At 40.4% G+C, this 27,978-nt stretch overlaps 1 protein-coding gene and 1 pseudogene across 1 annotated transcript in view; one reads left to right on the top strand and one right to left on the bottom strand.

Moving 5' to 3' along the window:
• The window catches only part of CTNNAL1 (catenin alpha like 1), a 98,284-nt gene extending 95,177 nt beyond the window's left edge, over window positions 1–3,107 (bottom strand). The window contains exon 1 of the mRNA XM_072604362.1: window positions 2,831–3,107. Within this exon, the coding sequence (XP_072460463.1) occupies window positions 2,831–2,965 (135 nt within the window). The 5' untranslated portion in view covers window positions 2,966–3,107. The remainder of the gene's footprint in view (window positions 1–2,830) is intronic.
• Window positions 3,108–9,308: 6,201 nt separating this feature from the next.
• On the top strand, window positions 9,309–10,172 carry LOC140501117 (peroxiredoxin-6 pseudogene; annotated as a pseudogene).
• Window positions 10,173–27,978: the final 17,806 nt, after the last annotated feature.

Genomic DNA, 27,978 nt, shown 5'->3' with positions numbered 1-27,978 from the left:
ATTGGATTTGGAATAAAAAGACCTGGGTTCAGATTTGACTCTGACACTTACTACTTGTCTGTTATTTGTAAATTCAGGGAATTGAACTTATATTTATAATGCACTTTCCAGTTCGAAGTCTTAAAATTCTAAGTCATATATGCCATGGTTACTTGACTACTTCCCATAGTGTGCTTTCTCTGAGGCATTCCTTCCATCAAATAATAATGCTCCAACTTGGGGGTAGGGAGTTAGGGAAGGAAAGGGGAATATTGCAAAGGTGCTTGATGCTACTGGTGTTCTTGTAAGTCTGTCCCCTTCCATTGCAGAGCTCATTTTTCTGCCAAGACAAAGGAAAAGGGAGAATAAAAACCCTTCCAATTTGGAGTTTCTTCTCTTTTTTTTCTTTTTCTTTTTTCTTTTTTTGGCTATTGATGAGGGGCCTACAATAGCTCTGGTCACAATAGCATCAGCTCTCATCTTCACCTCTTTTTTCATGCCATAGCAATCTCTTTCTCTCTGCCAAGTTTAGTCAGTTCCAATATTATCCATCTCCTACAAGCTCTACTTCTCTTAGTTCTGCATCAATGTTTCAATTCCTTATTAGTCTCAAGTCTCTGTAAAGACTTATTTTAAGCTTAAATTTTGGCTGTCCTGGAACATATCTCCATTCTATAACGTTGTTGCTGTAGCACTAACTGCCTCCTCTAATGTTTTACCTAGTGTCCTATTTTCATGAAATCAATTCATGTCACTGGGTGGGGAGTGCCTGTACCAGCTTGTTCTAAGTCTTGTTTCTCTGACAGTACTGCTGCCCTTGCTTCTATCACCTCCGGGCTATAATTCTTCTTATATGGGATGCTATATTAAATTTTCTTCTGATACTGTTTTTATCAAATCACCTCTGTGCTAATAAAACTACAGTAGCCACCATTATTCTCTCACATACAGACTCCTCATTTTGGCCTTCAAAACTCTCAACCACCAAGTCCTCCCTTCCATTTCAATCTAATGTAAATGTTAACTCATAATTTATGAGCAAAAAAGGCTAATGGGGGTGGGAAGAACTGAGAGAGAATAGTAAGAACTAGCAAAAGAGAAATTCTAAGGTTTCAAGACTGCAGTTAGAGATAAAAGATGGTGAAAGTCTGGGGATACCAAGGACAGCAATATAAAAATGTTAATGAGACATCCAAGTAGACTAAAAAGACGGTGTGAAAGGTCTAGGCTGAAGATGTAAATTAAGGGGCAACAATGGTGTTTGGTATCAACTAAGTAAGAGAGGAGAAAGGATAGGGATACCACCTACAGTAAGTTTAAAATGTCAAAGGGACATCCAAGTCTAAAAAAGATAGGGCTAGGCTGAAGATGTAAATTAAGGAGCAAAGTATTTAGTATCTACTAAGTAAGCAGCTGCATTTTTGTTAAATTCCCCAAGGCACTGAGTGTGGGAGCAGAGGAGAAAGGGACCTAAGAGTAAGCCTGGGGAGATCAAAGACAGTTTATGAGGGGTGGGAGACAGATAAATGGGGGGGGGGGAGGGAGTCAGGGAAATCTGAGAAGAATGGAAAAAGCAGCATAATCTCTAGAAAGCTAAAGAGTTTAAAAAGTCTAGAAGTCTAAAGAGTTTCAATAAACAAGGAATGTCAACATTAGTGAAGGCAGTAATGAGGTCAAAAAAGCTGATTATGTCTGGGATTTATCCAGGAAGAAGTCATTAATGACTAAAAGCAGTCATTTCAAAGACCTAAGGAGGATGGTAGCCAAATTCTGAAATTTAAGGGGAAAAGTAGTAAATAAACAGAAAACAACGTAGATTACTCGTCTAAGAAGTTTAGAGATTAAGAGAGAGAGTTGATAGTGCCTTCTTTGGTAATGTTTACGAAATGTACTAAAACTTTTAGAACCAGGTATAATAAATATAAGTTTGGACTACTACAAAGAACTGAATTATTCTGAATAGTCAGAGCCCATAAGCAACCTCCAAGACAACACAGAAAGTGTTTTTGTTTTTCCTTTTGTAATAAGTAAAAAAAAGTGCAATTAAAATTTTTTAAATCTGGATTTTTAACATGTACCCAAATAACAAAGAGGTACACAGAGGGCGTTTTCCTCTAGCCCATCCCGCTCTACACTCTAACCTCCCTTTTACAAAACTATTATCTAGATTTCCTTTTTAAAACTTGGCCAACCTGCGCGGTGCCCCCGAAATGTGTTTCCACTTTAAGGCAGCAACTTGAGCACCCGCGCGCGCGCCAAGCCACGCGCGCTCGGACACACTCACCCCTCCAAGGGTGTACCCTGAGGTGGCCAGACTGCGCAGTGCCCCCCAAACGTATGTAAGATGGCACCACGAGCACGCACGCACACCCCCGCTCCAGGCACCGATACACAGTGACTGCTCGGCGTCGCAGGGTGCCCCTCCGGGGGATGGCCGCCTGCCCTCCGGGCACACAAAGGGAAGGCACAACTCCAGGAAGATTTCCTCACTTTCCCTAAGTCCCGTCCCGGGCTCCCGCCTCAGCTCCCCCCGGCCCCGCGGGCCGCCCGCCGCGCCCCAGGCTCGCGCACTCCGGACCCCGCAGGAAACTTTAGCACTCGGCGGCCCCCCGCCCCCCACCCAGGGCGTCGGGCTCTCGGAGACCGTTACGGAGACGAGCCGGGGGCGGGACGGACAGAAGTCACGCCGTCCTCCCGCTCCGCTCTACCCCTCGGAGTTTGGGCAGGCAGCGGGAGCCCCGCGCTCTCCGCGGCCGGCCGCCATCGCGGGCCCGCTTCCTCCGGGGCCCGGGGCTGGGGGGCCCCCGAGGCCGCGCGCCGGTCGGGGGGTCAGGCGGTCAGGGAGTCCTACCTGCGACACCAGCGGGAGGAGGGTCTGCTCCACCGAGCGAGTTTTGATCTCCAGTCCGGAGTCCAAGCCAAAGCCCGGGAAGTTTAGCGAGGAAACCCCCAAGCCGCCGCCGCCGCCGCCGGGAAAAGTGGCCATGGTGGTCCGCGACGGCGGAGCAGGCCCACGGCGCTCCCCGACCCGCACCACACTCCACCGCAGCCCCGGCCGTCACACCGCCGCCGCCCCCGGCGCCACCAAAGCCGCTGCGCCCGCCGCGCTCCGCCCCTGCCCCGCCCCCGCCGCCGGGGGGAGGGGCCCCGCGAGGCGAGAAGCGGGTCTAAAGCCTCCTCCTCCCTCCCCGGAGGGGCCTCGAGCCCACCTGCGCGCCCCCAAGGTGTCAGGGTCGCGGGTGAGCCCCAGGGGTGGACGCGTTCCACGGAGGTGGAGCTGGCCGAAGCTGCCACAGCAGAAGCCCACGGGGATGGTGCTGGAAGGAAAGAGCGTGGAGATCCCAGACTGTCCACCTCTCCCAGCCAAGCTTTACCTGGAAAGTATTTTCGGTAATAGTCTTTCTGGGTGTTTCCGAGAGCACCTCGGTTCACGTTTCAACATCGTTCCTCTTAATTTATTCCTGGAGAAATCATCCCCTCCGGCTTCTCGAATACCTTTGTTATACACACCCTGACTGGGGGCTGAAAAGTTATTGATTCACTCATTTCACAAATATTTGAGGCCAAGGGTATAGGAAAGAAAAGGAATAAGGAGAGAGAGAGGAGACAGAAGGAAAGAAGGAAGGGGAATTCTTCTTTTTCTAGACGAATAATTCCTTCGCAAACTGTGTTCACTATAAAGGGGTTTGACGGAAGGATCTTTCGGGTCTTTTCTAGGATCTTGTGATATTTCTGATCTGCCCAGCTAAAGGGTCAGACCTGGACAAGAGGAGCCAGTTTCCTAGATTCAACCCCGGTGACCGAGTGGAGGGATAGGTCCCCTTTAACTTCTAATGTTCCCTCTTGCAAAGCCACTCCGAGATTGTCCAGAGGTAGCGACGTGGTACTGTGGATAGAGCACATGACCTGGAGTCAGAAAGACCTGAATTCAAATATTGCACCTGGGGCAAGTCCCTTAACCTCCTTCAATCTCAATTTCCTAATCTGTAAAACTGGAATAATAATAGCACCTACCTCCTATACTGGTTATAAGGTTAACATGAAATAATACTTGGAAACATTTTGCACCCTTAAATTGCTATATAAATTCCAGCTATTTATTACTACAGGTCAAGGACCCAAGATTCTAAGCAGCAATCAAACTGAGGACAGTACTGTATTTAGTAAGTTATTTTTATGCTGCCAGGTCAATCAGTTATAGAACCACCTTCTCTTTTAGTTTCTTAACTTTTTAAAAAATATTTTGTTCTAATTAACTAAGCTATGTCTTCTTATTAATCTCATCACCCATTCTACTAAGAACACAAGAAAAACAAAAATTATCACAAATATGTATAGTCAAAGCAAGTTTTCACATTGGCTATGTCAAAAAAAATTGTCATGTTCTCAGTCCTTCACCTCTCTATTGGGAGGTAAGTAGCATGTTTCTTCATTAGGCCTCTGGAATCTTGGTTGGTTTATTATATTGCTAAGAATTTAACACAACAGTATTCAATCCTATTTAAATACATCACTTGTTTATTCATTCCACAATTTATGGGCACCCCCTCAGATTCCCATTCTTTCCCACCTCAAAAAAAGCTGCAAATATTTTCATATATCTCTAGAGTTCACTTTGTTTGAGATGAATCTCTCTCTTAATTTACCCTCCCTTTAATTTCCTTACCCCTTTTCTACCTTTCATTCCTATTTTCTTGTTAATTAAAATGCATTCTGTACCCAACGCTGTGCTGAGTAGATTCTTCCTTCTTTGGATCAGTTCAGAAGAGAGTGAAGCTCAAGTCTCAGCGACCTCTTCTACTTGCTTGTATAGATGTCTATGTGTGCACCGTGATTATGTGAGATAATTTTCCCTAACTTTCCTTTCCCTTCTCCCCCACCCCAGTGTATTTCTCTTCCCCTCTCTTTTTTATTCTTGTCTTAAGATAATCAAATATAATATAACCACTTCCAGGGTATGTCTCATTGGACTCCATGTATGAATCCTGATGATGATAGGATTCACAGAGTACACGTGTATCATCTCTATCTGAATGTAAGTAGTTTATGTTTGTTTAGCACTTTGTCATTGTTTATTAATGTTAACTTTTTTATGTTTCTCTTTACTACTATATTTGAACTTCATTGTTTTTCCAAACCTCTGCTCTTTTCTTCAGAGATGCTTGGAAGTCTTCTATTTCATTAAAAATCCTCTTTCCTTCCTGTAGCATCATACTCAGATCTGCTGGGTAGGTTATTCTTGGCTGTAAATTCATATCCGTTGTCATCTGGAATATCATATTTCAAGTTCTCCAATCCTGTATGGTGACTAATAAACCATGTGTCATCCTGACTGTGGCTCTTCAATACTTTCTGACCGTTTCCAGTATTTTTTTCATTGATCTGGAAGCTCTGGGTTTTGGCTGTCATGTTCCTAGGGGTTTTCATTTTAGTGTTTCTTTCAGAAGGTAACTGGTGAATTCTTTCTATTTCTGCTTGGCCCTCTGATCTAAAAGATCTGGGTAGGTCTCTTTTAAGATTTCCGGAAACATGATGTTTAGGCTCTTTTTTTTTCATTTCATGGTATTTAGATCATCCAATGATTCTTAAATTTTTTTCCTCCTGTTTTCTAGTTTTTTGCTATGAGATACCTTATATTTTCTTTATTTTTTCCCAGTATTTTGACTTTTGTTTTAGTCTTTTGACTTCTTCTTGCCTAACATAATCATTGACTTCCTTTTGGTCCATTTGAATTTGGGGGGAGTTTGTTGCTTGGGTAAGATGTTTTTGAATCTCTTGTGCCAAGCTGTTAATTAGCTTTCCAGTTCTTTTATAGCTATCATTTCTTTTCCAATTTTTCCCACTCAAGCACTCTCATTCCATTTGTAAAAGCATTTTTAAAAACTCTTGCTTCATCTCTTCTGGGAATTCTAGTTGAGTTTGTGCCCAAGCTGTGTTTTTCTCTGAGGCATTGCTTGTAGATGTTTTGAATTCATTCTCTCCTATGTTTGTATCTTGAGCATCCCTGCTACCATAACAGCTTATTCATTATGTTGGGATTATTTTTGGTTTTTTGTGTCCTTGCACATTCTTCCAGCCTATATCCTGACTTCAGAGTTGACTTCAGGGCTATGCTCCACTTCTGGAAAGATGATCTGCGCCGGTGCTATTGCTGCTTTCTTGGAGGCAAGTCTTGAGTATTGTGCTATTCCAGGGTCTCGTGGACAGGCTGAGGACCTGCAAGCTTTCAGGTCTCCTGAAGTAGTCTGATCTAAACTACTAGTTATCCTGAACTACCGTTTTCTTTCTCCTTGGTCTAAGCCCTGCAAGTTCCTGAGCTAGGTGTGGGACTGTGCCAGTGTAGACTGCTACTGGACTCTGCCCTTACTAGCCAGCTGGAAAATTTTGTTGGTTCATAGTGACAAAATTGCAGATTCCTCTTTGGTTTGAGATTCCTGCCTTGGTTATTCTTCTGCAGGTTGGACTAGATGCTGAAAGTGAGATCAGACTCTACTGTTCATCTGAGGACTGGGCTACACTCCTGCTGCTGCTGTTGGTTTCCTCCTTCCTCCTTCCTCAGTACACTACCAGAGGCCTCCCTACCCAGGAATGCCATTCTCCTGTGCAGGTCCCCTTCTCAGTCCACTCTGGGTTTCTTTAGTAACCCCAAAATAAGCAGTGGGTAACAAAGTTGCAAGTTTATCCCTGTCCCTATCTCAGTGCTAAGTATGGGTATAGAGGAGCCCTGGTCTGAAACCTCTCTTTGTCCTGGTGTACAGCCCCTCCTTAGGACTGGAGTGCCTTTGTGGTGTGCTCCTACCCCACCTTGTCCACAGACCTCCTTGTCTCTTTCTTTATGACAAGCTGGGCTGGATAAATGACTTACTGTGACTTTTTCTAGATTTTCTTATCAAGATTTGTTCTGGTATATTTTCTAGATCTGTTTGGAGAAATTTGTTGATGAGAGCTCACTACACCACTTCCCACCACTCTATCCTGAACTACAGTATCTTAAAGTTGGAAGAATCCATTGAGATCATCTAATCCAACTTAAGGGCATCTAAGTGGTGCAATGCATAGAGTACCAAGATAGGACCCAGAGTTAGGAAGACTCATCTAAAATCTGGCCTTAGACACTTACTAGTTGTGTCTCCCTGGGCAAGTCACTAAACCCTGTTTGCCTCAGTTTCTTCATCTGTAACATGAACTGGAAAAGAAAGTGGCAAACCACTCCAATATCTTTACCAAGAAAACCCAAGATCAATGGGAAAATTCTGTGGGACCTGGGTGAAAGAAGAGCAGGGCTGTGGGGGTGGGGGTGGCAGCAGCAGCAGAGGCTGCTTCTTAAGCTCTGGGCCCACAGAGGGTGGGGGATTGAGCAGCTGATACAAAAATCCCTGAAGCCTGAGACAGTACATCCACCTCAACCCCCATCCCACTGGAAGCAGAGTCCTACCTTGACAAAGAGTTAGAAAGTCCAGTATTTGGATGGGAAGACGAATAAACATTGTAAAAGAACTCAGACTATAGAATCTTACTTTGGTGATAAGGAAAATCAGGGCATACAACCAGAGGAAGACAGCAGAGTCAAAGCTCCTACATCAAAAGCCTCCAAAAGAAATATGAATTAGTTGCAGGCCATGGAGGAGCTCAAAAGAGATTTTGAAAATCAAGTAAGAAAACTAGTGGAGAAATTGGGAAGAGAAATTAGAGTGATGCAAGAAAATCATGAAAAATGAGTCAACAGTTGGCTAAAGGAGTCCCAAAAAAATACTGAAGAAAATGACACCTTAAAAATAGACTAACTCAAATGGCAAAAGAAGTCCAAAAAGCCAATGAGGAGAAGACTGCCTTAAAAAATAGAATTGGCCAAATGGAAAAGGAGGTCCAAAAGCTCATTGAAGAAAATAATTCCTTCAAAATTAGAATGGAGCAAATGGAAGATAATGACTCTATGAAGATATCAAGAAATTACAAAACAGGACCAAAAGAATGAAACAATAGAAGACAATGTGAAATATCTCATTGCAAAAACCACTGACAGGCAAAATAGATCCAGGAGAGATTAAAATTACTGGACTACATGAAAGCCATGATCAAAAAAAAGGGCCTAGATATCATCTTTCATGAAATTATTAAAGAAAACTTCCCTGATATTCTGGAACCAGAGAATAAAACAGAAATTGAAAGAATTCACTAATCACCTCCTGAAAGAGATCCCAAAAGGAAAACTCCTAGGAATACTGTAGCCAAATTTCAAAGTTCCCAGGTCAAGGAGAAAATATTGCAAGCAGCCAGAAAGAAACAATTCTGGTATTGTGGAAATACAATCAGGATAACACATCTAGCAGCTTCTACATTAAGGGATCGAAGGGCTTGGAATATGATGTTCTGGAGGTCAGAGGAGCTAAGATTAAAGCCTTTGAATCACCTATGCATCAAGACTGAGTATAATTCTTTGGGGGGAAAAATGGACACAATAAAATAGAAGAATTTCAAGCATTCTTGATGAAAAGACCAGAGCTGAATAGGAAATTTGACTTTCAAATATAAGAATCAAGAGAAGCATAAAAAGGTAAACAGGAAAGAGAAATCTTAAGAGACTTATTAAAGTTGAACTATTTACATTCCTACCTGGCAAGATGATATTTATAACTCATGAGACCTTTCTTAGTATTAGGGTAGCTGGAGGAACTAGATAGATAGATACACAGATAGACAAATAGACGGCACAGGGGGAGTTAAATGTGAAGGGATGATATCTAAAAAATAAAATTAAGGCATGAGAGAAGAATATATTGGGAGAAGAAGAAAGAGAGAGAATGGGGCAAAGTATCTCACATAAAAGAGACAAGCAAAAGATTTTACAATGGTGGGAAAAGGGGGGAGATGAGAAGGAATGAGTGAACCTTACTCTCACTGGATTTGGTTTAAGGAGGGAATAACATACACACTCAATTGGGTATCTTACCCTACAGGAAAGTAAGGGGGAAGGGAATAAGAGGGGTCTATGATAGAAGGGAGGTCAGATGGGGGAGGGGGTAACCAAAAGCAAACTCTTTAGAAAAGGGACAGGGTCAAAGGAGAAAATAGAATAATTGGGGAGATAGGATAGGATGGAGGGAAATATAGCCTTTCACAACATGAGTATTATGGAAGTGTTTTGCATAACTATACATGTATAGCCTATATTAAATTGCTTGCCCTCTCAATGGGGGTAGGTGGGGAGGGAAGAAAGAATTTGGAACTCAAAATTTTAAAAACAAATGTTAAAAAAATTATTTACACATGCAACAGGGAAAGAAGATACAGGCAATGGGGTATAGAAATTTATCTTGCCCTTTGAGAAAGTGAAGGGGAGTTGCCAGTGGCTTCCCAGTTTGAACGAGTGCCCACAATGGCTGTAGCTCCTCCTCCTTCTTCCACTCCATGCTTCTGGCTGCCATACCCAGAGGTCTGCTGCTTGGAGACCAGGCTCCCAACTTTGAGGGGAACACCACAGTTGGCGGCATCTGTTTCCATGACTTCCTCAGAGACTCTTGGGGCATTATCTTCTCCCATCATTGGGATTTTACTCCAGTGTGTACAACAGAGCTGGGTCTTGCTGCAAAGCTGGTCCCAGAATTTGTGAAGGGGAATGTTAAGATGATCACCCTTTCTGTTGACTCTGTTCAACACCATCTTTCCTGGAGTAAGGACATCAGTGCCTATAATAGAGACAAGCCCACAGAGAAGCTGCCTTTCCCCATCATTGATGATCACGAATGGGACCTTGCCATCAAGTTGGGCATGTTAGACCCAGATGAATGGGATGGGCAGGGCATGCCTCTGACAGCTCATGTGGTGTTTGCCTTTGGCCCCGATAAGAAGTTGAAGTTGTCTATCCTCTACCCAGCAACTACTGGCAGGAACTTTGATGAGATCCTCAGAGTGGTTGATTCCCTTCAGTTGACAGCATACAAGAAAGTTGCTACTCCTGTTGACTGCAAATATGGGGATAGTGTCATGGTTGTTCCAACTGTTCCTGAAGAGGAGGCTAGCAAACTGTTTCCTAAAGACGTTTTCACCAAAGAGCTCCCTTCAGGGAAGAAATACCTATGGTGCACCCCTCAGTCATAGGTTACTCCAGCAAGACCATGCTAGGATCCAGCTGGGCCTGCCTTGAAGATCTCTACCAGAAGAGATACCAGCCTGCCAATCATGTCTTCCTACAGTAAATGATTTAAACATCTTGGGGTGATGAAAGTAAAGAGTCTTTCAGCTACTCTTCTAATGACTCGTTAAATGAAAATGGCATTAAAAGTCACCCATAATTCCTCTCTTTGTGCCTTTACCAGCATTTCACTTGGGTCATTGAACTCCCTGGCTATCTCTGCTGGCTGTCTCTGGGATGGTACTGTTTGGAACTTTAAATCCTTGTGAGATCTGTTGCAATCATCAGTCAACTAGTATGGTTGGCATTTAGGAAAGGGACTACTTAGGAGCATTGCAGGAATAGGACTTCTTTAACTGACCTAATAGACAAATCATCTCTTTTTCTAATTATCCATTTGAGGGAGGATATAATTTAACATATCTAGTTTTGAGCTTCACCGCCCTAAGTTTATGACCAACAACTTGTAATAATTTGAGTGTTTCAGATAGTGTTGTTTTTTTCTCAAATGTTAAATGTTCTAACCACAGTTAGGAAAGATTTGAAGATTATTTTCTTTTTAGTAGACAAAAGGAAGCAGAATACAACGTTAAAATATTTTGTTAGATTGGGCAAAAGAACTTTCTAGTTATGCTACAAGTATGTGGTTAAGACTACAGAGAAGCTGCACAATGTCTGCTAGAGATGTACAGAAAGTGGAGGGCCATAATTACGAGCGCCCTTTTAAACAAGTCACGTATCTAGACATGGAAAACTGCTCTTAAATGTTCATAATAAGATGAAAGTTTGTATACTTGAGGGAAAAAGAAAGGATAAAGATACTATTTCTTTACTATAAAACATTATCTCTTCAGTGGATTGTTTTATGAGAATTTGCTTTTAGGGGAGCCCAAATAAAAGCTTTTTGAAACTAAAAATAAAAGAAAGAAAGTAAAGGGGAAGTGTATAAGAAGAGGGGATGACAAAAGGGAGGGTAGACTGGAGGAAAGGGCAAAAGAATGCATGCCATCTCAGGGTAGGGAGGAGGGGAAAGATGGGGAGAAAATTTGGAACTCAAAATCTTGTGGAAATGAACAATGAAAACTAAAAATAAATAAGTTTAAATCTTAAAAAAAGAGTTTCTCTAAATATTTTCGTACTTGTGCATCCCTTTCCCCTTTTAATGATCTCTTTGGGAAACAGACCTAGAGGTGGTATTGCTGGATCAAAGGTTATAAATAGTTTTATAATCCTTTGGGCATATCAACCAAAAACTTTTGATCTTTCTTATATGAATCAAATACTGTTTTTATTGTATTATGTACTATAATTAATACAGAAGAAGAGCAAGACCAAGTCCTTGCCCTCAATGAATTTGCTGTATTGTTGAGAAGATAGGGAATCACCCAATAACAATACAATATAGTATATATGTTACTAAATTGTAGGGTTCAGATTATGTGTTCTATAAAAAACTTTAGAAAAAAGGAGTGATCAGTGCAGGCCAGAGTACTCAGAAAAGGTTTAATACAAGAAATAGGATTTGATTCAGACTTTGAGTCAACAAGGATTTATTAAGTGTTTACCATGTTCCAGGTACTGTCCTAAGCATTGGTAATACAAATACAAGCAAATATACAGTTTCTACCTGGAAGGAACTGGCATTCTAATGAAGATAACACATAAAAGGGAGCTGAAAAGCAATGGTGGTGGTGGTGGTGGTGGTAGTGTGGTGGTGGTGGTGGAGGTGGAGAGAGGGTACCTTGTGGAGGAATAGAGAACTCCAGAGTGAATCAATATCAGAGCTGGGAGAGGAATGGAATGAGCATGATTGGCCTGGGCATTTCCTCAAAATGGAGGTCCTCCTGGGAGAAACTCACCAATTGGAGAAGGGGGCCATAGGACTGGAGGGATCTTCCAGGGTGAGAAGATTACAGAGTAAAAGCATATTCCATGAAAGCTGCTAAGAGATGGAGGGGAAGTCCAGAGAATCAAGAGCAGAGCTGGGAAAGGAGTAAATTATTTCTTGAATTGTAGATAAGGATTTTTATAGAAGACATTTCAAGGGCAAAAATCAACGTGGTTGGCAAGGAAATTTGCTACAGGAACAGAGGATTATGTGGAGGAATAGTAGGACCAGCATGTCAGGAAGAAGAGTTTGGACTTAGTCCAATAGGTAATAGGAAGTCATTGTGGATCTTTGAGCAGTGGACTGGGGCTATCAGATGGAACCATACATAGCCTGAGGGTTCACAGTAAGGAATTCTTTAAGCTGTATAAAACAGTATTTCCTATTTGATCCATAAATCTGTTATTGCCCATCTGTACATAGTTTGTATTCTCATAAATCTTTACTACTAGTAGTGAAATTGTTTTTTTTTCCCCTTGAAAAAATGGTCTGCTGTCATTCTGACAAGTTAATAAGAGGAAGGGTTATGGCTCTAGAGGAAGGAAGTATCTCAGTCTCCTTCTAGTCCATCCCCCACTAATTTTATAGATGAGGAAACTGAAGGTCACAGAAATTGAACCCAGGCTCTCTGACTCCAGAATCTAAATTCTTTCTACTGTATCATGTAAGGGGAAGGATTAGGTGTAATCTGAACCACATAGTTTAGTATATATATATATATATATATATATATATATATATATATATATATATATATATATACACATATATGTATATATATATATACACACATATATATACATATATATATATTTTTACACATAAAATATTGTAGTATTATTGTTTCACCTGTGTAATTGTTGTCTCCTCAACAAGACAGCAGTTTCCTTTTGGCTGATCTCCTTGCCTCAAGTCTCTCTCCACCCCAGTCCCTCTTCCATACATCTATCAAAATTATCTTCCTAAAGCACAGATCTGACTATGTCAGCCCCTCTCTCCAGCCCATTCAATAAACTCCCATGGCCCCCTGTCACCTCAAATATTAATTTAAAAATCCTCTATTTGGCTCTTAAAGCCAATAATTTGGCCCCTTCCTACCTTTCAAGTGTTCTCTTACCTTACTGCTCTCCATATACTCTATGACCCAGTGATATTGACCTCCTTGCTATTCCCTCCCACGTGACACCTCAATCTCCTTATTATCTGTATTTTCATTGGTGGTCCTTCATGCCTAGAATTTTCTCTGCTTCATCTTCTTGTTTCCTTGGCTTCCTTCAAATCTTAACCAAAATCCCTTCTTGAGAAAATCTGTCCAAGTCCCACTTTATACTAGCGACTTTCCTCTCTGTTAGACTATGAGCTTCTTGAGAGCAGGAAATGTTTTTCCTTTCTTTGTAACCTCGACACTTAGCACAGTTCCTGACATATAGCAGACAAATAATTGCTTGTTAATTTGAGTTGAGGGCAGGGACTGTGTCTTACTGGATTTTTCACACACACACACACACACACACACACACACACACAGACATATGAACTATATACTTTTTTTTATATGAATTATATACTTCTACTGTAGCTATAAGAACTGTATTCCCCCAGCCTAGGAAGTACCATGGGACTTATCCAACTACAAGGTTTCCTTATCCTAGAAGAGTAAATAAAGTAATCAACCAATGAGTATTTATAAAATACTATGTACCACACACAGGGAATACAAAGATGAAACAGTTGATACCATCAGTAACATATTTGTCATTGTTAAGCCATGACTGATTCTTCATTACCCTATGGACCATGTTGTCCATGGGATTTTCTTGGCAAAGGTACTCAAGTGATTTGCCATTTCCTTCTCCAGTTCATTTTATAGTTGAGGAAACTTAGGCAAATAGGGTTAAGTGACTCGCCCAGAGTTATATAGCTAGTAAGTATCTGAGGTCAGATTGAACTCAGATCTTCCTGACTCCAGGGTCAGCACTCTATCCATTGAACTGTCTCAAGGAACATATTGCATTCTATCATAAAGAACCTGTTGTAAAACATTTCACTGAATAGTCATTAGTTATAGGTAATCGAAAACTGTGACAAGTCTTGTGAAGAAAACTCTTTTCTGCTCAAGACTGTTCAGAACTCTTTTCTGCAAAAAACTCGTTGTGTTCAAATAGACTTAAAATGTTCAGAGGGAAATCAAAGACAAGACCTTTTAAAGAATGGGCCTCAGTTTCTTTATCAGTAAAATGAGGGGATTGGATTTAATGATTTGTAATGTACCTTTTACCTATAATTTTATGATTTTATATTCATGTGATAAGAGTTAAAATTAGAAGCAGATCTCTGGCAAGATCTAGCTTGTAAAATGGCAAAGCTTATTAAAGAAATTATACTTGCTATAAATTAAGCTTTGATGAAAAATGAGCTGTTTGACTTAGAAGGATGCTTGCCAGAGTAACCTTCTTCTGATTGGAAAAATATCATTGTGGACTTTATGCAGACCCAGAGAAAGTTATGTAACACGGTCTTTCTGTATTCTTTCTGTTTGGTTATGAAAAGAAAATAATAATAATAATAGCAACAAATAACATTTATATAGCACTTACCATGTACCTGGCATTGTATTAAACACTTTAAAATTATTATCTCATTTGATCCTCACAACAACCCTGAAAGGCAGATACCTCTTTTAGGTAGCTCCTAATTTACAGGTGAGGAAACTGAAGTAGAAATCTTGAGTTCAAGAGGAAATTCCTTAATTCAGTACAATTTGACAAACATTTTTTAAGCACCTGCTGTACATAAGCTTGTGTTAGATGCTAGGAGTACAAAAGCAAACAAAAAAAATTCCTTGCCCTTAAGGAGCTTCAATTCTACTGGACAAATACAACATTTACAAATAAGCTCAGGTCTGGTCCTGTATATGGGTGGCCACAAAGCAGTAGATGCTCTCTCAGGATTCCACTGGCTTCTAAGGCCAAGAACTTTGTGAAGGTTTTTGGAATTTCTCCTAGAGAGTTCTTTGAGAGAGGCACCTGAAGGAGAAGGTCAAGGAAGAAGGGAATATGTGGAAAGATGTTGGCAAACAGGCTTGTTCACCCCACTTCTTTCATTTAACTGGTTATGATGACGAGCTAACTGCCCTTGCAGACTGGCTGGTCCTGAGGCTCATAAGGGTGATGAAATGTTGTCGTGCTGAATATGCCCTATTTGGTGAGGCTAACCCTACAGAGATATTTTCCCTCCTTCTATTACTCCAAGCCATGGAGGAAGCCATTACATTAACTGTCCCCCTTTTAAGCAGGAAATGTATTTCCTGCCCATTCAGTCAGAAACTTAGTTCTAGCTTCTGTATTTTTTGTTAAATAAGGTTTTTTTCAAATGAATATATGCCTTTTCCCTACCTTCTACCTCTCTACTGAGAGAAAAGGAAAAACAAAATCCTCTACTATAGACATGTATAATCAAAGCAAAATCCACCCTGCACTTGCCATGTTTGCTACTAGGTGGTACAGTAGATAGAGTGGTGGGCCTAGACTAGAGTAAGGAAGATGAGTCCAAAAGGACTTCAAATGCTAACTATGTGATCTTGGGCAAGTCATCTAACTAATATTTGCCTCAGTTTCCTCAACTGTAAAATAAGGACAATAACAGCGCCTAACTCAGGGTGGTCATGAGGATCAGAAGAGATAATATTTATAAAGCAATTAGCACAGTGACTTGTACCATATATATATATATACACACACACATATACATGTACATATAAATACACACACATATACATGTACATATAAATACACACATTTGTATATATATATATATATATATATATATATATATAGAGAGAGAGAGAGAGAGAGAGAGAGAGAGAGAGAGAGAGAGAGAGAGAGTTGTTGTTGTTTAGTCACATCCAACTCTTCATGACTCCATGGTTTGTACTGTTCATTGAATTTTTTTGGCAAAGATACTGGAGTGGTTTTCTATTTCCTTCTATTTCCTTTCCTTGAGAAATTGAATGATTTGTGTAGGGTCATATAGCTAGTGTCTGAGGCAGGATTTGAACTCAGGTCTTCCCTACTCCAGACCCAGTGCTCCATCCACTGAGCCCTCTAATTCTTCTTGCACATAGTAGGCACTGTATAAATGCCTATTTCCTCCCCTTCCCTCCTGCTCCACATATATCTCATTCTGTATGCTGAGTCCTTCACCTCTCTCTCAGGAGATGGTAGGTCATTGTATTGACTGAATTTCCTAAGACTTTCAAAATTGACTGTCTTTGTAATATAGTTATTGTAAAGATTATTCTCCTGGTTCAGCTCACTCCACTCTTCATCAATTAATAATCCCTCTACATTTGTTAAGTGCCTACTATGTGCCTGGCATTGTGTTAAACACTGAGAATACAGAGAAAGGTATAAGGCAGTCCTGGCTCTCAAGCTCACAATTTAATGGGGGAAGATGACACATAAAAGGAAGTCATTTGGCAGAATGCTGAGTTTCTGGAGATCATGAAATCCAGAAGGTCAACAGGGTGGGAAATAATGAGGCAAATTCCTTGGTTGTCCTCAGAGAGTCTAAGAGGAGTTCCCAGATATCCACCACCCCTGCCCTCTTCAACCAGAAAGAGGTAGGGAACCTCAGGGACAGAGAGTTCTACAGAAGTGTGAGACTCAGAATTGATTTCAGTCTTGCAAAATGATGAATTTCTAGAAATCATGAAGTCTAGGACAGCAGGTTCATATAGTTCATACAGATTTTTTCAGATGTCTCTGAAACCATCCCCTTTATCATTTTTTTTCACAGCATAGTAGTATTCCATCATGTTCAAATGCCATAGCTTGTTTAGCCATTCCTCAATTCATGGTCACCCCCTTAGTTTCCAATTCTTTGTCACCATGAAAAGGACTGCTATACTTTCCTCTTTCTTTTCTCTTTCAGACCTAGTATTACTATCACTGGGTCAAAGGGTATGCATAGTTTAATAGCTTTTAGGGATAGTTCTCAATTGCTTTCTAGAATGGTTGGACCAGTTCACGTAGCTCCACCACTGGTGCATTAAAGTAAGGTAATTTTGTCAACCCTGCCCTTATTATAGATGTAAAGTGGAACTTCAAAATTGTTTTAATTTTAATTTCTCTAATTAATAATGATTTAGAGCATTTTTCATCAATGTGCTATTGATAGCTTGAGTTTCTTCCTCTAAAAACTGCTTGTTCATATCCTTTGACCATTTATCAATTGGGAAATGGTCCTTATTGTCATAAATTTAAATGTTCCTTTTATATCTTAGAAATAGGACTTTTATCAGAGAAATTTGTTTCAAAGATTTCCTCCTCCCATTTTCCTGCTTTTCTTCTAATATTCTCTGCATTGGTTTTATTTGTGCAAAATCTTTTTTAATTTTATATAATCAAAATTATCCCTTTTACTTCTTGGCAGGTGTATTTTCAGTGGATGGTGCTAGTCATCCTTTTGTTATTTTCTTCACTTCCTGTTTCCCTCTCCCCTTCTCTTTTTTTAAACCATGGATTTTCCTATAACTAGATTAGAAAGGAAACAAACAGTGTGCTAAATTTAGTGTGTTTGGTGTCATTTGGGTGGCAGCCATAGGAAAGATGAATCTGAAATTTGATCAGGAGTTGCATGTATTCTCCCTGCTAGTGTCTCTGTAACAGTTTTCTAAGCCAACACAAGGTGATAAGCAGGAGAAATGAAAGCAGAGAAAGAGATTTATAATCTAAAGCCATAAATTTTCCTTCCAAGAGTGGGAAACTTGTGACCTAAAGGCCACTTGTGGCCTTCTGGGTCCTTGAGTGTGACTTTTACAGAACAAATCCTTTTATTAAGGGGATTTATTCTGTGAAGCTTAGATTTAGTCAAAAAGCTGCACTCAAGTACCTAAAGGCCATATATGGCCTAAAGCTGCAGGTTCCTCACCCCTGAGGCCTAGACCATTTTTGTTGCAAGTCAGAAGCTGATAATGAAGAGGGAGAGAAGGGTTTTGTCATGGGGACTATCTCTTGGATTCTTCTCTCTCCCTCCTTCTGTTTGTTCTACATATGAGGTATATCTGTGCAACATAGTAAAAGAAAAATTGAGGGAGAAAGAACTGAGAAGATCACGGAGGAGGTGGTCCTTCAGCGAAACCTTGAAGGAAAGAAGATTTTGGGAGACGGATGAGAAAGGATTCCATTTTAGGCATAAAGTGTGGCTTGTATGTTTGACTGGAATGTTTAGTTCATGAAGGGGAATACTGTGAAAAAAACTCTAAAGGTAAATGGGAACCAAATAATGGAAGATCCTCTGCCTGGAGGAGCTCAGAAACTGAGATCTCTGTTTTGCCTGAGATTTAAATGCTGGGTCAAGATGTTTGTGTTTTATATACTCAAGGCAATTGGGAGCCAATAAACATTCATGACCAGGAGGGTGACTTAGGAAAATTATATTGGCTGCTATATGGAGATGGATGATTAGAAATGGAAGAAACTAGAAGATTGTTCCTGCCTGGGAGACAAATTAGGAATCTATTATAATAGTTAGGTGAACATTGATATAGGTTTAAGCTAGAATGGTAGCTACATGACTACAGTAAAAGACATGGATATGAGAGATATGGAGATGGAATTTACAAGACTTAATAACCAATTTGATGTGAATGATGGAGAAAACGGAAGAATGAGGGATGACTCCAAGGTTAGGAATCTGGGTGACTCAGAGGATTATGGTGTCTTCAATAAAAATAGCAAATTTTAGAGGAGGACAAGGAGGAGGAGGAAGCTGGGTGAAGAAGGAGATAATTTCAGATTTATTTTATCCAGTCTCAACTGGGCCTTCATTGCATGGCACACCATTTACTCTTCCTTGGTTGGCTCTCTGTCCCACTCCCCATAGCAGTCATTCCAAACTCTTCTCTCTTCTCTCCTCTCCTCTCCTTTCTCTCTCTGTCTCTGTCTCTGTCTCTGTCACTCTCTCTCATTTTTAACCTCTCCTGTCCACTGACTTCTCTGCTACCTTCACATATGCCCAGATTTTGCCCATTTTTACAAAAAACCTTCATTGTGTTCTATCATCCCATATCTTTCCTTCATGGCTAAACTCCTAGCGGGGGGAAGTGCAATTTGGACTTGTTGCTTTTACTATCTCACCTCCCATTCATTTCCCTACGCCTTACAATTTGCTTTTCCTCTCCAAGGTCCCCTTCAATGTTTTTCTTGCTCAATCCAATGACTTTCTGTCTGTCCTCATCATAAGCCCTCTGTAATGTTTGATGTGGTTGACCACCCCCTCCTTCTACATTCTCTGCTCCCAATGTTTTTGTGCCACTACTTTGTCATGGTTCTCTTCCTACCTGCCTGAATGATTCTTCTCAGTCTCTTCTGCAGCAGCAGCATCCATGTCCCATCATCCCTAGGTATACCCCAGTCTATTTCTTGGATCCTCTCCTGACAGGTACAGGATCGCCAGGCGCATGGCATTTGTGCACTATTTGCTTCCCTGCCCAGACAGTGTTGACTTTGTTCCTGTTATTAATATGTAACTTATGTGGTTGGTTCTATTTTTTGCCCATTTCATGGTAACATTTCCCTAGGTCATAGAATGGCAAGACGGATGCATTCTAAAGCAATGCTTGGGTCCCAGTAGGTGTTTAATAAATACCCTGTATTTATGCCATTTGTGACTCTATCCAACTTTCTTCTGTCCAACAACTCTATCCAAATCCTACTGATTTCACCTAAAGCCACCAAGTTCTCCTCTAGGTCTATAAAATCTACAAAAAATGGAATTCTACTGTGAAAACTCAAGTTTACCAGAATTTCCTTTGATCCAGGACTGTTCTAATTACAGGTCCTCCAACAGGACTCAGATCATAGGAATATAGATTTAGAGCTCAAAATCTTAGAGTCATCAATTATAATCCCTTTCTTGTGTGAATTGAGACTCAGAGTGGTTAAGTGACTTGTCCAAGGTCACACAATACTAAGTGCCTTTGGCAAGATCTGAACCTAGGTCATCCTGCCTCTAAGTTCAATGTTCTATCTATTGCACTATCAACTGCCAACCAATTACCACTTACCAACATGTAAGCTCAAGAAACATGGATATAGTAGAACCTTCTGGATTCTACTAGCTCTCTTCCATCCTGGTCCCATGGCGATCATTCAGGGTGGCAAAACTTGTTGAGAGGGGGCCCCATCATCTTCACTACCACCACCACTGAAAGCTGCTGACCAATTGCAGCCAATGGAGTAGGCAAATCATCTTAACTGAAGTAGCAAGGCATCTTAAAGGAAAGATGGGGGAGGCATATACCAGGTCAGTCAAAACCACTGGCACCACCTTGACTACAACCGCCCCCTCACACTCCTGTTGAGACAGCTCAGGACCTAAAACCTGAGACCTGGTAATAGCCATGGCCCCCAGACCAGTCTCTAGTCATACTTCCAGCCCAGCTTCTACAGCTATTATAGATGGTTGTAACCCTTGTAGACACATGACTTGGTACATGCCTCTTCATGTTTTCTCTACTATGCTTTCCTCCTCAGTAGTCAGAACTCCACAACCCAAAAAGTTCTCACCACCAAAGTCTGTAGCACTGTCAAATGCTTTAATATCAGAAATCAATATGGCTTTATTAATGGAGATGACACTACAGAATATACATTATGATCTGCTTTGCTGCTGCATGCTAAGGATACTTTTCCACCTGATTTCTTTATGTGTTGTTTCCCCCTATTAGAATGTGAGCTCCTTAAGACTAGGGATTGTCTTGCTTGTCTATTGGTGTACTCAGAACTTAGCACAATGCTTTGTACAGAGTAAACACTTAATAAATGCTCATTTATTTATTCCTTCCTACCCTACAAGTGTCTCCACAAAATCCTAGAGCTCATACACTGAGCCTCCAGTTGGACCACAAACTAATGGGACATTGAAAGCTGTATGACACCCTACAAAACCTCCATAATAATAAAGGTCTTGAATCAGTGTTCCCAAACCTTGCTATTAACAATTTAACAGAGAGAATATTTCATGCATTTCCATTGCGGATCTCTCACCACCCCAGTGATCCTGAATGAGATTGATCTCTTCACCAAAATGGTACCATTTATCACAATACAGAAACTCCAAAGGACCCAGCACATGTATTGCTGTATATGGCTTTTATTTGCATGGGTCTTCTCAAGATACCCTTTCCAATCAAAGCCCACATTTACTTGGAACTTCTGGAATAGGTGTTTTATATATTGTGTGTATACATATACATACATATGTATATACACATCTACATATATATCTACACATGTGTAGATTTATGTGTGTGTATATGTATTTATCCAAAATTTGCCAACCACAAGTGAGCTGACAGATGGAGAGAGTAAATCAGATGCTCAAGTTTTCTGAAGATGGAGGCAGGATGACTGGTCTCTCAGGAATTTACATAATATTTTTTATATACCCTTTGTAGCTCCCCTACCCCATTTACCTCCCCTTTATCAACTACAGTTTTCATCCTCCAAAGTATCCTGTCTGATCTCACATCATTACTCATGTGGCAGAGAGGAAAGGGTGTGGTAAGCATGCTGGCTTACAGCCACAAACCTGTTAAAAGAACACTGCCTCAGGGAAAGAGGTTGCCCCACACAAAGCTTTATTTCACCAACACCAATTGCTTCCATATTAACTCCCATAGCTTTAGACTACTGCTTTAGGCCCTCTTTCCTACCTTTCGGCTTATGCATTAGATTAGGCATTTCCAGTGATTTCCTATGTCCTTTCATTTAACCTCCCTCAGATCATGGCTTGGACCACATCCCTTTTCCCCATGAGAGTGTTTTTCCTCTGGTTCTGGTGATGGCTTCAGTAACTGTTTATTTTTTCTACCTCATTTCTCTCTATTCAGCTAACTGGCAGTCAGCGATCTCATGTATTTTATCCCCTCCAACCCTTCATTAGTTACTGCAGCTGTGAGTTGTGTGACATTCATTCAGCTCTGATCCAACAATGGAAAAAGTGAAATAGGCGTATGCAGAACAGGCCAGCTCGCAAACAAGGGCACAACTTGCTTTGAGAGGTGTGGTCTGGCTGTTTCCAGAAAGACAGTGAAGCAGGAACTCAAAACATGAATCCTACCCATGACATCCTTGCCTACCACATCCCAGATTCTATTTGAGGACTCCTATAATAGGAAACTCAATATTCCATGAGGAAGACCATACTATTCTTGGATAGCTATAGTTGTTAGGGCATTCTTTTTCCCTTTTGAGTCAGAGAAGAGTACCTCCTTACAATTTCTACCCACTGTTCCTAGTTCTTCTTTCTGGATTCAAGAACAATGAGTTTAATTCCTCTTCCAAAGAACAACCCTTTGAATATTTGAATAAGCAACTATGTCCTCCTTTAGTCTTTTTTTAGACCACCTATCCCCAGCTAGGTGGCACAGTGGATAAAGTCATGGGCCTGCAGTCAGGAAGACATGAGTTCAAATACGACCTCAGACATTTACTAGCTGTGTGATCCTGGGCAAGTCACTCAACCTTGTTTACCTCAGTTTCCTCATCTATAAAATGAGCTGGAGAAGGAAATAGCAAACCACTCCAGTATCTTTGCCAAGAAAACCCCAAATGGGGTCATGAAGAGTTGGACACCACTGAACTGCAACCCATCCCCAGTGTCATTATAATTATTGTGAAAATAGCTTTATCCATCTTTACAACATCTCTACTGCTTCCACATGGTAGTTTGAACAGGGAGTCAAAGTGAACTTAAGCCTGGGCCTTTGGATGCCTCTTTGTGTTTCTTTGCCTGATTGATGGAGCCTCTTTGCAGTCTGGGTTCTGACTTCATCATCCAACTGATGCTGGTAACTTCAAAGTTAACAATGACATTTTAATCGCCAAATCTGATGGCCTTTTCTCAATCCTCATTCCTCTTGACTACACAGTCATTAGGTTTATAAATAATCACTGGTGCTTCTTTAAGGCATTTTAACAACATGTGTTTGTGAGTTTTTAATATTTAGTATTTTTTTGTGTAGAAGTAATAAACAATTTTCCTATGCCCGATTTACATTGAGCATATTTCTACTCTCCAATTTTGGGAAGATCACAGACATTAGTCAAATGCAAGTTTTAAGTAATTTTTCCTGGGGCTTTGGATTGTAGGGTGTGAAAAAAGGACCCTGATCTCTCTTTAGGGACTAAGATTCCAGGACTGAATTGAGCCCACCTGCAAATGCATGGGGCTGTCTATTGGAGAGGGAGAGGGTGAACACTCAAGGGTCCCTGGAGTCAGCAGCAATTATAATTGTTAAACTAAAATATATAGGTCTTGAAGTATAGTTACTATATGAACTAATCCACCCTTTATTTCAGTTGAATGTGTCTTCATGTCTTGTATTATTTTCACATTAGGAAATACACTAGACACTTTTGGGATGCTTGCCACAGGCATGCTGTTTGCCCTCGGCGCCAAATTGCTACTACATTTGCTAGTTCTAGCTCTGACACACACACATCTGTGCATATGTACACACAAACATATGTATACACACAATAACTATTATCTATCTGTAATTTAAATACATAAGTTTTTTTGCCCCAGATGTCGTTATGGCTGTGTGATATGCATACACCAACACACACACACCAACACACACACAACTACAACCTTTTGGGATGTACATACATATTTATATTCACATGTTTATCTATTTATAGATAGAAGTATTTCCAATCTCTACATCATTTAATTATGTATATATGTATTTATATAGGCACACATTCCTATCCAAACAGATATAGGTATATGGATATGGAGGGAATTGGTTCCAAATTTCCTCATCTAGATGTTCCCTATACCAATGCAATGAAAGGTTCAGGTCCTATCCACATACTCACACATACTTCACTTCCAGTAACATACAACATACATAAAATATATATAATATACTCTAGATGTATGTGTATATATATATACATGTGATATATGCGGTATACATGTGTATACACACACACATATAGATAGGCTTGAACCTGAGTGTGCCCTCTTCTGTGCACACACATATACAAAATCACATGTACACATACATGTGTGTATGTACATACATGCCTGGATGTGTTACTACAGTATAGGGAACTTCCAGATGAGGAAACAAAGAAATCTAGAACTAATTTAGATAAACCCCAACCCTGCAACTTATTTGAGAATAATGAGTCAAGCTAAGAAGTCAACAAGCATTGATTAGGTACTTCCCAGGATCAGAGACCCAGTATGTGCCAGACATGGGATCTGAAACTAGAATGCTGGTTTCAAGGGCAGATTTCTGCTTACTACTCCATTCTGCCTCTCTTTGGAGATACATACATGTAAGTATTTACTTATTTTGGTCTGTCATATATAAATTATGATTCAGTAGTCTTTCATAGAAAGTTCTTCCCCATTGCTTTATGCCATATTCACATAATGCTAGATTGAATCTTACTTCTGTCCATTAAAGAAAATATAGAGATAAGTTTTTTTCTTCCCCAGCAACTTCTTTTGGTGTGTTCTTAGTGTATAGATACTATTTACATGGAACCTGAATCACAAAGAGAACAAGTCTTGCATAGGTCATAGGAATTAGAGCTAGAAGCAAACTTAAAGATTTAGTCCAGCCTCTTCATTTTACATCATTTATAAGTTCAAGAATTCAAGAGCTTGGAACAGAAAACAGAGCTGAACACATTTTTTCCCCTCTTCAGAACAATTGTTAATTGTATGTCAGAAGAAATACTCTACAGAAGTGCTTCTAACAGCATTGAAAGAGGCATGTGGGAAGCCAGTCCCATTTCACTCCTTAAAGAATCCTTTTACCATGGCCAAATCTTAAAAATGACAAGCATTTAAAATAGAAAACAGCAAAAGGTGACACAAGGAAGTTATTGTTGTAGCAGTGAAATGTGACTGAAAGCAAGGTTTTCAGATTCTAAAGAGGTCACATTTCCATATTTTTAAGATGTAATTATTTTCATCAAATAGCAAAGCCAGTCTGTGATTATATGTGGAAGCTGTTATAATTTCCTTACAGTGTTCAATAGGAAAAGGAATACTGTGTCTAGGGCTAGGTTCCTAGTGGGGCTGACCAGGGAATCAACAGTTTTAGGTTGCCAGTCAGGGTTACCAGAGGCAGATACCCAAAAGTATATGGAGAGGAGGTCCTGGGGACCTGGCTGATCAGGGTCAAAATAAAGTCAATTAGCAGCAGGGTGGAGTGGTGTGGTTCCTACGGGTTGGATAACATGGTTACTTTGGTGCCTTTCAATGCTCAAACTCTGGGATCCTTCAAGGTTAGATAAGGACTTAGGGTGATGTCATATTGTAGAGGGCCTTGAACCTCTGGCAGAAGAATTTGAACTTTAATTGGTAGAAAGCAAGGAGTCACTAAAAACAGAGGAGAGACCAGGTTCATGTATGAAGAAAGTTAATTCATCAATATGAAGGACGGTTTGGAAAAGGGAGATAGTGAAGAGAAGACCTGTTAAGAGGCTAATACAATTGTCCAGAGAGGTAAGTGATGAAGGCCTGTGCTAGAAAGAAGGTAACATCTGTGAGGGAGATTATGAGGGATGGTAAATTAGGGCTGCTTGCTGCTGCAGTTGGAATGAAGACTCCTTGGGTTGGAGTCTGGAAATGAAGATGCCTGATCAGTTTCTCTTATCTACTTCAATTTCTTTATTTGCAGCAAATGCTTCTCTAAAGGAGTCTTCTATGTTGTCATTTGGGAGAGAAAAAGGAAACCCAAAAGTCTTATGCATGAGTTACGTGTTAAATTTTTTTATTAAAATATATTATCAACAGCCAACCAATGCCTGAGGAAGGCCGAAGATATGAATGGCATGCTATAGCCTTCATATCCGTGTCTAAATTGGGGTGGTGACATGAAACCTTCAACGATGGCTTCCCAGATTTCTCTTTTTAGTATAGGAGAAGTCTCATCTCTGATGTATTTTAGAAATGCTTCTTCCTTTTCAGGATTCCATGATGGTGACTGTTGGGGAGCAAGGTGTTATTTGCTACCACTTCTTTGAGAGCTATACTGGGGTAGTTGATGAACATGGTACTTGAGTGGGATGAGTATGAGACTGGACCATTCCTTGATTTACTTAAGGTAGACTTACAAGGGAGATGTGTAGTGCCTTATTTGTACTTCCAGGCGCTATGACATCTATGATGTTATTAATGAAGAGATCTTTGATGATTTTAGGGGTGAAAATAAAACAGCAAGGAACAATTAACACTTGAAGGACACAAGACAATTATCTGTCAGCTGTTAGAATAGACTTGGCTTATTCTCTCAAGTGAGTAATCAAGGATTTTGTAGAGGTAGGCTCATGGTCCTATTTCCTCCCCCCATCCCATTTTGACATGTGAAGTGCTAAGTCAAATTCTATCAGGGAGGGGGAATAATCTTCAAATACACAAAGAGCTTAAAAAGGGAAAAATACCTTACTTATTAATATAATTTACATATAAATGTGTATAAGCATACATATGTCTAAAACAAATATTGTTCTTGTACAGTGTGGCACAGTTGAATACAAGTTTATTACGGGAAAGCCCTCTGACATAGCAAGTCAGCAAACACTCATGGTGTTCCTGGGGTGTCCTAGGGTGTCCTTTACTTGTCAGGTCCTTGTAGTTCCCTAAGGGATGTTTTGTGTTTGTGGGGGAAAGTGGTTACAATTCAATAAACACTGGAATGTTACTTGTCTTGTTAAGGCTGTGGAAAGAATGCAGCAATTATCAGTTCAAGGCTTAATTTTTTAGCATATCTGTTTCATGAATGTAATGCAGGAATAAAGGATTTAGTAGCAGGGCTAGCCCTCGTCAAATATACCAATATTTTCTGATAGCTGTTAATCATCGTGAGGCAGAACAAATCCTGTTCAAACCTTAATCTGATGGGGTGCTTGAGTACCTGTGCTTGGAGCCCGATTCTAAAATCACACTTCTCCCTAGCCTCAAAACACTATCCCAGGCAGTTTCTATCCAGTCCAAGGGCAGCTTGCCCTAGATCTCTCTTCTTGATACAGTAGCCAGCTGCACCTACAGAATTTATTAGTTTGAACCAGCTGTGTACTGGCTGAACTGGCTATATACTGGGTCATAAAGATATTTACTCACTGACCCATCTTACGTGTCCTAGACTTAGACATATGTATACTCCTTCACATTTATCTTGTCTAACAAGACATTGATGGGGGCAGCCTGGCTATTTCTCAGTCAGCTTTGAATGTTAGTTGACTTAGTGATATTTCAGGCCTAAAATCCCACCTTCATGTAGCCCTCCCTTGGGCTATTTCCCAGTGAACTCTGGGTAAAATATCTTCCCAGTAGATACTAAAAGTACATGTTCCTTTAAGAACTAACCACTCCTTAACTACTCCCTAATCCCACCCTGAATCACCTAGTTAGCATATTTGGTACATGTTTTACTGTAGAATATTGTACATAAACTTTACCTATATCCTTTTCAAATCACAGGTTCCCTAAGAACTCTTGTCCTCTGAAAAGAGTGACAATAAATCCTTACCACTTTGACTTCAAGAATGCTTGAGCCCGTGAATTCATTCCAGATGATCTGCTCCTGTACTCCCATCTTAAAGGAGGGGGGATCTCAGACTCCATCTTCCCCCTTTCCAACCCTCATCAAACCCTTCTTTGAGGTTCTAATGCTTTTGACCATTTCTAAATCACAAGGCCATATGATATGATACCTATCTAGAATTTTACATGTTACTTCATTTAAGTCTTAAATGTCTTCTGTGGTAAATAACAAAAGTATTATCAGCCCAATTTTAGAGAAAACTGAGGCTCCTAAAGGTTAAACCTATGGTTACTCAACTACTTTCAGAGGCGAGATTTGAAACCAATCTTCTTGCCTCCAAATCCAACACTATTATTGGATACCACTACAATCGCTATGCTTCATCCCAATTTCTTGTCC

This window comes from Notamacropus eugenii, chromosome 1 (genome assembly GCF_028372415.1).
Source record: "Notamacropus eugenii isolate mMacEug1 chromosome 1, mMacEug1.pri_v2, whole genome shotgun sequence".
Lineage (NCBI taxonomy): Eukaryota > Metazoa > Chordata > Mammalia > Diprotodontia > Macropodidae > Notamacropus > Notamacropus eugenii.
Note: the sequence above shows the minus strand (reverse complement) of the source record. Positions and strands in the feature narration are given on the sequence as shown.